Source organism: Pelodiscus sinensis, chromosome 7 (assembly GCF_052426305.1).
Source record: "Pelodiscus sinensis isolate ZL-2025 chromosome 7, ASM5242630v1, whole genome shotgun sequence".
Classification (NCBI taxonomy): Eukaryota; Metazoa; Chordata; order Testudines; family Trionychidae; genus Pelodiscus; species Pelodiscus sinensis.
Genome location: NC_143058.1, coordinates 38766571 through 38776959, shown reverse-complemented (window position 1 = coordinate 38776959; position 10389 = coordinate 38766571). Strand labels below are relative to the sequence as shown.

The following is a 10389-nucleotide window of genomic DNA, read 5'->3' as shown; positions in this document are numbered from 1 at the left end:
GTCTTGAAATTATGAAGCTGCATTTGTCTAAATAAACATAGTTGCAGGATTTTTAAGATATGTGGTTCTGCTCATCATGTGCATAAGAGTTAGAACCAAAAGTGACAAGGAGTCCTGTGGCACCTTATAGACCAACAGATGTATTGGAGCATAAGCTTTCGTGGGCAAAGACACACTTCATCAGATGCATGTAGTGGGAATTTCCAGAGGCAGATATAAATATACAGGCCAGAATAAGGCTAGCGATAACAAGGTTAATTCAGTCAGGGAGGGTGAGGGCCACTTCTAGCAGCTGATGGCTGCTAGAATGGCTAGCTATTCTCAGTCTTTGTTTAATCCTAAAATGATGGTGTCAAATTTGCAGATGAACTGTAGCTCAGCAATTTCTCTTTGAAGTCTGGTCTTGAAGTTTTTTTGCTGCAGGATGGCTACCTTTAAATCTGCTACTGTGTGTCCAGGGAGATTGAAGTGTTCTCCTACAGATTTTTGTATATTGCCACTCCTAATATCTGATTTGTGTCCATTTATTCTTTTATGTGGGGACTGTCCAGCGTGGCCGATGTATATAGCAGAGAACCAAGTATTTCAAGTGATGTTTCAGGATTTTCCCTTTTTCCTCTTGGTGTCAGACTTTTTAAGCATCACACTTAAAGCAGCATTTGAGACATACGGTTAAGAATTTCTCACTTTAAAGAAACTATCTCAATTTGATTGCCAATTTTGAGTTTCATTCTAGTTTTGCTCTTTTCATGTGACTGCCTCAGATGATTTTCCTGTCCCTGGATCGGCCTTAACATTTTTGGGATGTTCAGCGCATACTCTATATTAATGTCAATGAGCAATCTCCGTTGTATAGTTTGGACCTCCCTGGTCCAGCACCTTCGGGACCTGACCAGTCCCGGATGAGGGTTTTTGCCAGACCGTGAAAGGTCATTTCTGAGCCTGCACTGCAACTGGCCTCCCTCAGCCATGGCCTTGCTGCAAGCCTTCCAGCCAGCTTCCCCCTGCCACCAGCCACTCCATGCACAGGGCTCCCAGCTCCACCATGGCAGCTCTGCCACCACATGCACAGACCCACTGCCAGGCTTCTGGCCCTGCGGAACTGTAGGAGTCTAGTTGTGCCATTGGGTGGCAGTCCTGCTTACTGGGCTTCTGCCTCCCTGGGCCGCCCTGCTGCCTTCCAGCCTCACTGGGCAGCTCCACTGGGTGGCAGAGCAGAGAGTCCCAGTTTAGAGAGGTTCAACCTGTATTAACAAAAAACAAGATATCACATGTCCCTTAAAATGGCAGTTTTCCTGTTTTCAAGTTGTATCCTTCTCATTTTTATAGAAATCCATATTTTGTCATGGAGTTTGTAAGCCTCAGATTGGGAGGGAAGGTGAAGCGAGAGGTCAGGCACATCAATAGAGTTGCTGGGCCTGAAGGCAAGGTGCGGGTGGGCGGCTTGCTGCTCCTGGAGGGTATGAGGCCTCGGGTGGGAGGGGCAGGGCTGGGGGCAGTTAGGTCTCAGAGCTGCCAGGAGTATGACCCGCGGGGCTCCAGCAGCAATTTAAAGGCCCCCCAGGCAGTTGTCCCTTTTGCCTCTACCCCTCGATAGGACCAAGGGAGATGTACTTTTACATAAAATAGTATTTCAGAATAACTGTCCCAACTACCTAAAAGCAAATTCTGTAAGTTTGGAAATAAAATGAGATACCATATGATAAGGATGACATATACAAATATAAAATTGCTTCTCTCCAAGACATTTCTCTGGAATGAGGCTATTGAATGTGTGAATAATGAGATCTCTATCTAAGATGATGGAGAAAACACAAATGAAGATAAATTTACCCCCTTATAATCTGAAGACCTGCTCCATTGTGCTTGTATATTAAAGATCTTATAATGCTTTTAATAAGAGTAGGGTTTTGCCTTCGTGTCTTCTGCCAAAATTCCTCTATTTACCTTCTTTTATGAAGCCTGTTTTTCAACTAACTTCTGTGCTTCACTGCAGAGATGGGTACATTTCCATGGTGCTTTATACTTATAGAGTGTTAAACATTTGGGATCCTTCAAAGTGAAAAGCACTACATATAAATATACCATAAGGCTACGTCTACACTGGCCCCAAATTCCGGAAAAGGGATACAAAGCAGGTAAGTCAGAATAGGGAAACCTGAAGGTAGGAATAAGAGATCCTCCGGAAAAGGGCTTTATTCCGGAGGATCGCGCCAGTCTAGACGCTTTTTTCCGGCTTTTCCCCAAGCCGGAAAAAAAGCGGCGGACATGTTTATTTAAATCCGCGGGGGATATTTAAATCTCCCGCGGATTTCCCTATTCTGACTTACCTGCTTTGCATCCCTTTTCCGGAATTTGGGGCCAGTGTAGACGTAGCTTAAATGTTTAAATGATTCACTTTAATAATGTGTAATACCCTAAATTATAGCAATGTAAAATGACCCCACAGCTTGATTTAATCTAACAGCAAAGCTCCTATTGACTTCAGTCTTCCCGTTACCTTAATGTAATATAATGAATGAACCATCTAATGTACAAATTCCTCTACAACAACAAAGGTAATACTTGGATTCCAGGTACAAAATATTGCTAGAAATATACATTTAATTTTGGTTTGTAGCTTTGCTATCTAGTACCAACAGCTTCACCTCAGTTTTCTAATAGTTTAAAATACCTGAAATGTAAAAGGGTTTTAAGCACTCTGTACATGAATATTATCTTAAGAACATAAGAACAGACATACTGGGTCAGACCAACGACACGTCAAGACTATGTTTTTCTTTCAAAATAAGATATGCTAATTCATGCCGAATTTGCATATCTTCTTCCGATCGCTTTTTTGAACGTGGTTTTTTCGAAAAAGCAAGCAGTCAAGATGCAGTTCTTTTGAAAAAAAAAAACCCCTTTTTCGAAAGAACCCTTCTTCCTCAAAAAATGAGGTTTACAGCGTTCTTTCAAAAAAGGGTTTTTCCAAAAGAGCCATGTCTAGACTGCATGCTTTTTCCAAAAAACCTCTTTCGAAATAGCGATCGGAAGAAGATATGTAAATTCGTGCCGAATTTGCATAACTTTTTATGAATGAAAAACATAGTCTTGATGTGCCCCAAAGATCCATCTAGCCCAGTATGTTGTCTTCTGACAATGGGCCAGTGCCAGGTGCTCCGGAGGGAATCAACAGAACAGATAATCATAAGGTGATCCCTTCTTTGTTGCCCATTCCCAGTTTCTGGCAGACAGAGGTTAGGGACACCATCCAGACCCATCCTGGCTAATGGCTATTGATGGACCTAACTTCCATGAATTTATGTAGTTCTTTTTTGAACCCTGTTATAGTCTTGGCCTTCACAACAACATCTGGCAAAGTGTTTCACAGATTAATGTGCTTGTGTGTAGAAATACTTCCTTTTATTTGTTTTAAATATGCTGCATATTAATTTCATTTGATGACCCGGTTCTTGTCTTATGATAAGGAGTAAATATGCCTTATCACCAGTTATGATTTTATAGACCTCTATTATATCCCTCATTAATCATCTCTTTTCCAAGCTGAAAAGTCCTAGTGTTATTCATTTCTTCTTATATGGAAGCCATTCCATACCCCTAATCATTTTGTTGCCTTTTTTAGAATCAATTCCAACATATTTTTTGAGATGGGGGTCACAACATCTTAACATAATATTCAAGATGTGGCTATACCTTTGATTTATAGATCAGCAATGTGATATTTTCCCCTTATTATCTAACTCTTTGTTAATGATTCTCAACATTCTGTTCACTTTTTTGACTGCACATTGAGGGATGTTTTCAGAGAACTATCTACAATGCCTCCAACATCTCTTTCTTGAGCACTAACAGCTAATTTATATCCCATCATTTTATATGCTTAGTTAGGATTATATTTCCTAGTGTGTATTACTTTGCATTTATCAACATTACATTTCATCTACCATTTTGTTGCCCAGTCACCCAGCTTTGAGAGATCCTGACCATTTATACCTACCCTTTGTTTCCTGTCTTTTAGGACCAATACATGAGAGAACCTTCTCTCTTATCCCATGGTAGCTTACTTCGTTTAAGAGCCTTTAGTGAGGGACCTTGTCAAAAGTTTTCTGGAAATCTAAGTATACCATATCCACTGGATCCCCTTATCCACATGCTTGTTGACCCCCCTCAAAGAATTCTAGTAAATTGGTGAAGCATGATTTCCCTTTACAAAAGCCATATTTATTCTTCTCCGGTTAAATTATGTTCAGCTGTATGTCTAGCTATGTAATTCATGACTATAGTTTCAACCATTTTGCCTGGGACCAAAGTCAGGCTTACCGACCTGTAATTGCCAGGATCACTTCTGGAGCCCTTTTTAAAACTTGGCATCACCTTAGTATCTTCCAGTCATTTGGTACATTAGATGATTTAAATGATAGATGACAGATAACAGTTAATAGTTCTACAATTTCATGTTTGTGTTCCTTTAGTTATCCTGGTCCAAGTGACTTATTACTGTTTAATTTATCAATTTGTTCAAAAATCTCCTTTAATGACATCTTAATCTGAGACGGTACCTCAGATTTCTCACCCAAAAGGAATTAGCTCAGGCTTTGAAATCTCCTCATATCTTCGGTAATGAAAATTAATGCAAATAATTCATTTAGTTTCTCCACAATGGCTTTATCATCCTTGAGTGCTCCTTTAGCATGCCCATTGTCCAGAGGCTCCACTGTTGTTTAGCAGACTTCCTGCTTCTGATGTACTGTATTTAAAAAGCATTGCTATTACTTTTTGAGTCTTTGGCTAGCTGTTCTTCTAATTTTTTTTTGGTCTTCATAATTGATTTTTTATACTTCATTTGACAGAGTTTTATGGTCCTTTCTATTTTCTCACTTACATTTAACTTCCTTTCTAAACAACATGACTACGTCTACACTGCATGCTTCTTGCACAAGAACTGTTTTGTGCAAGAGTTCTTGTGCAAAAATTATTGTGCAAAAGTGCATCCACATTGCCATGTGCTTTTGTGGAAGAGATATGCTTTTGTGCAAGAGATGTGCTTTTGCGCAAGAGCACCCATGGCAGTGTGGATGCTCTCTTGTGCAAGAAAGCTCTGATGGCCATTTTAGCCATAGGGATTTCTTGCGCAAGAAACCCCTGTTTCCCATCTACACTGCCTTCTTGTGGAAGAGCTCTTGTGCAAGAGGGCTTATTCCTCATGGGGAGAGGAATGACTTTTGCACAAGAAGACCTGTTTTCCGATGCTTTTCTGTAAATGTGCTTGCGCAAGAACTTGCGTGCAGTTTAGACACTCCACAAGTTTTTGCGCAAGAACATATGTTCTTGCGCAAAAAGCCTGCAGTGTAGACGTAGCCCATGTGTTTCCCTCTTACTGCTTCTTTTACTTTGCTGTTTAGCCATGGTTGCACTTTTTTGGTTCTCTTTTTAATAGGGGGTATATATTTAAGTTGAACATCTATTATGGTGTCTTTAAAATATTTCTATGCTTGCAGGGATTTCACTTTTGGCAATTTACCTTTTAATTTCTGTTTTTCTAATGTCATTTTTGTGATGTTCCCCTTTCTGAAATTAAGTGCTTCAGTTTTGGCCTGCTGTGATGTTTTTCCTGCCACAGGGATATTAAATCTAATTATATTATGATCACTATTAACAAGTGGTCCAGCTATATTCACCTCTTGGACCAGCAAACAGAAGCTGCTTTGCCATCCCATAGAGCAGCCTCTGTCAACAGTTAGCCTCGGTCTGCTGCGGACAGATGCTGCTCAGTGGCAACAGTCCCAGTCTTCGGGGGCCCAAGCTCCCTGTGACAGAGGCTGCACTAATCTCCCATGGAGCAGCCTCCCTTTTCCCGCCCCCACGCTGCCTCTGTGGGAGCCAGTGGGGGGCGTGGGGAGGAGGCAGCTCTGCAGAAGCCAATATGCGTGAAGACTCAGATTGAAAGCTGGCTTCTTGTGTGTATTGGCTCCCACCTGCCCCCCTCACCCTTCACACTTCTACTCCCTCTCTGTCAGAAGCAGCAGCATGGGGGCAGGGGACAGGTGGCTCTGCATGATCTGGTGCTTATGGGGAGCCGGTTTAAAAGCTGGCTCCCCACGGGCACTGGCTCCCGCCTCCCACTCCCACCCCATGGTATCAGAGGCAGCAAGGGAGGAGGGAAGCGTGTGTAGTCAATAGGATTAATCGATAAACCCAGGCTTATCAGTTAATCATGTAGTCAACTACATGTTGACATTCCTACTTCCTTTATAGGCTCCTGGTTTCCCAAAAGTTTCTCTAGTTCCTAATATATTTAAATACCTCCTCTCTACACCATTGTCTCATCCATGGATTGAGATCCTGCAGTTCTGCCTGTCTAACTGTTCCTTTACATGGAAATGGAAGCATCTCAGAAAATGCTACCATGGAGGGGGGACTTCAATCTCTTAACCTCCCACCCTAAATTTACCCTCCAGGACCATTCTTGTATCCTTTCCTACGCCACTAGCACCTACATGCACCATGGCCACCAGCGCCTCCCCAACATTACACGTAAGTGTACAGCAATTTTAAGTAGTGTTTAATCAGCCTGAAGAATCCACCTTCAAAGGGAAATGCAAATCAAGTTCGCTAACACTGAGGTTTAAAACATCATCCTACTGCAAAAGATATAAATTATATTTGGGTATATATAGGTATACAGTACAAAATTATTTTGTTTCATGCACATTTTTAAATAAAAAAGACTTTTAATTCTTGTTCATGTTTGCAAATCGGTGTAGCCTTTTAAAATGTATAATACATTTTGACATGCATTATTTGTTTGTGATAAAAACAAAGACAACAATTAAATACAATAAAAAAGAAATCTTTATTCTTTTGGCTCAACTGTAATGTGGTTTACCGTTCTTTATGGTAATAGCATTTTCCTGCATGCAGTTCACCAACACACAAGTCAATAGTTTTAGTTAAAGGAGGAATCAACATTTAATTTTTGCTTGTGTAAGAAACACAAATGTCCTGATGTGATCATTTATACAAGTCTGCTACTTATTTCTTGTGAAAAAGACACTGTCTATCCCTTAGTATATTTAGAACAGTTCTAGTGCAGCATGAATCAACAAGAATAAGAATAGTCTATGTAAACAAACACTGGTAGAGATCAATGATTCCATGAATAAACGGATTACCTTGAAATTTCTGACGCAGGCAGTGCTAGGATTTCAAACAAATCTTTCCCACCACATTTCAATTACATGTTATATCTATTTGGAAGCAAGTGCATTTCAGACTCATTTTTAAATTTATTTCACATTAAAATGTGTGCAAAAATACAGTACTAATAAAAAGAAGCAGAAACCTAAAACTACCTCATTCTCTCCTTTACTCTTATTTTGTGAAGTTCTTTGATTAAAAAGTGCTATGGACAGAAAGTAACAAAAGTGACTGTGACATCAACCTGAAGATAATTTTAATTTCTGATTCTATGTACAAAATGCTGAAAAATAAAATAAAATGATATTTTTACAGTATTTATATTTTCTTAGAAAATTCTATCCATGTATTTTCAACAGATTAAGCAGTTTGCAACATGTCCTGTACAGTCTGGCTATACACCGTACAGTAGTCACGTAAAATTTAAGAATGCAAAGCAAGAAGCTCTTTAATAGCTGCAAACTATTGCTTGATGATATGAAGGAATGATTTCTGGTTGAACAATTTGTTTCACTTTACCACTGACATATGGCTTCCCATATTAGACTTTTGAACAGTGGAAGGAGTAAAATACAGCAGCAAAGGCAAGATAAACATGCATCAGTGATAGCCTGCAAAATATCTATAATGGTACAGAATACATAATATTATCTGTTGAAAGCTTGCAAACTACACTTATCATGGTACATATTTGATGCAATAAATATTGTGCTCAGGTCATTATTTGTTTGCTCAAACATGCACCACGTGGTAAAGTAACTATTTACATAGACAATATTATTTCATTGACACATACAATGTCAACCTTGCTGAGAGTAGAAGATGGCTAAATGATACTGCAGGGTGAAGCAGAACAGCTTTATAAAGGTTGACGTTTTTTGGTCAGTTCAATTTTCTAGATTAGATTAAATGAGTATTTTGTTCTCCACAGAAGAACACTTAACAAAAAAAAAAAAATCAAGTTTATATCGTCAACATTTTTTTCTCAGAGAAGTTTGTATCAACTATAATTTAATGACTTGTGAAAAAATAAAATATCTGTTTTATTATTGTAGATTCTATGGGACTTTACAGGCACATTAAAATTTGTCTGGATGAGACACAAGATGAATACTTTCATTAAGCACCTCAAAATATCGAGCCACCCTGAAACATGGAAGTAGTTAAAACTCTTGCTTTGTGCGACTGATGTCATGTGTTTTCCATGCATGTACAATGAGTGCAGCATGCCTTCATGCAAATCACTTCTGTCTGTACATTATAGAGAATCAGAGGATAGAACACCTGGTCCTCAAATCCTCTTCCCCAACACAAAACCCATTTACAAAAATAGTCACATATAATAGTAAACAACCTGTGAATTAAAAAAAATGATAAATTCACCAACACCAATTTTTGTAAAAATATGGCAAATATAGCAGTTGAAATGCAGACAGTGGATACAATTATTGTACTCAAGTGTTTTTGTTAAACAGAAATTGGAGGTTTGCACCTTTTTTTTTAAACTGGTCCCTACAGTCTGAGTAGCCATTTTGTCTCCTCTTCAGCAGCATCAGCTGGTAATGAAAACAATAACCTCCTGTCAAGGTTGTTACCCTGTTTTACAGAGTCACAGTTTGATGACGAGGGGTCACTGTCTTGTTATAGGCACTGACCTTAAGTATATATATATATATAAAATCATTTTATATATATATATTTATATAAGTAAAAACTGTCAGTTTGGCATAGACCTCATTACAGGAGTCTTGTTGACACAAATATGTCACTTTCTCAGGCTTTAAACCACATATCACCAATGTAATTCTTTGTTACTTTTTACTTTCCCTGATGTCTTTACCTTTATCTTCTTTTTCTGATTTGTCTTTTTCATATTTCTCTTTGTCTGGCTTTGTTACACTATCATAGGAAGGTGGAGAAGTTGTGGAAGGGGTCATATCTGTTTTTTCTGGAGTGGAGTTCTCATTCAGTTTATCAATAATCATCTCTTCTTTCATAGGCAGGTCATCCTCATCTTTGTCTTTATCTTGTTTAAACATACATGAAACTTTTTTAATTTTTTGCTTTAAAAGGTAACGTCTGAAAGCACGCTGAATAATGACAGCAGATACTTCCTCTTGTTTTCGTTTTAATGTTGTTGTGATCGGTTCATAGGAGACTTTAGAAGGGTTGGCTGCCATAAACCGATCTTCCATTTGTATTCGAAGTGTATCCATTTCTCCACTTTCCCCCAAAACACGCTTTGTAAAAGCAAACAAGATGTCAAGGCAGTGAATTCTGTCCCCACTCACCATGGGCAGATCCATTGCAATAAGCTGAACTTTATTTGGTTTTGCTATAAGAAGAGGAGGATCCAATGAAGCTGCAAAATCAGAAAGTTTACTGAATTCTATGAACTGAGTTGCATCTGGATCAAACTTTTCCCAAACCTCATAGAACATCTCAAAGTCGTCCTCGCTCAAGGGCTCAGCACTTTCTTCTGTGGCGACACTGAAGTTCTCCAAAATAACAGCAATATACATGTTTACTACAACTAAAAATGATATGATAATATAACTGACAAAAAAGAAAATCCCAACTGAAGGGTTACCACAGTCTCCTTTAACAGAGCTTCCTGGGTGATCTTTATTAGGGTCACAGTCTGGTTCTCCACTGTTAAGAATTGGTGCTAACAAGCCATCCCAACCAGCTGACGTAGTAATTTGAAATAGGCAGATCATGCTGTTGCCAAAAGTTTCAAAGTTGAACATGTCATCAATCCCAACTTCCCTCTTAACATAGGCAAAGTTGGACATTCCAAATATAGCATAGATAAACATGACCAGAAAAAGCAGGAGACCAATGTTAAACAAAGCAGGAAGAGACATCATCAAAGCAAAAAGCAGAGTGCGGATCCCTTTTGCACCCTTAATGAGACGCAGGATTCGTCCTATTCTGGCAAGTCGGATAACTCTGAACAAGGTGGGGGACACAAAATATTTTTCAATCAGGTCAGCCAGAAACATACCTGTTAAAAATAAATTAGTTAGTAAAATATATATTAAAACATAGTGGCAACTACTAAAGATTTGTACTGTTCAATACAGATTTTACCAATGAGAAGTGAAGCAAACATTCAAATAGTAGAAGTTTGCATTGTGGACTTTTAGTTCATTTTAACCAAACTTACAGTATGGCATGCTATGCAAA

General features: G+C 38.8%; 1 protein-coding gene across 1 annotated transcript in view; it reads right to left on the bottom strand.

The window, feature by feature from the left end:
• Positions 1 to 6837: 6837 nt before the first annotated feature.
• Positions 6838 to 10389, bottom strand: part of LOC102446022 (sodium channel protein type 2 subunit alpha) — a 114817-nt gene continuing 111265 nt past the window's right edge. Inside the window, exon 27 of the mRNA XM_006137325.5 lies at positions 6838 to 10207. Within this exon, the coding sequence (XP_006137387.1) occupies positions 9012 to 10207 (1196 nt within the window). The 3' untranslated portion in view covers positions 6838 to 9011. The remainder of the gene's footprint in view (positions 10208 to 10389) is intronic.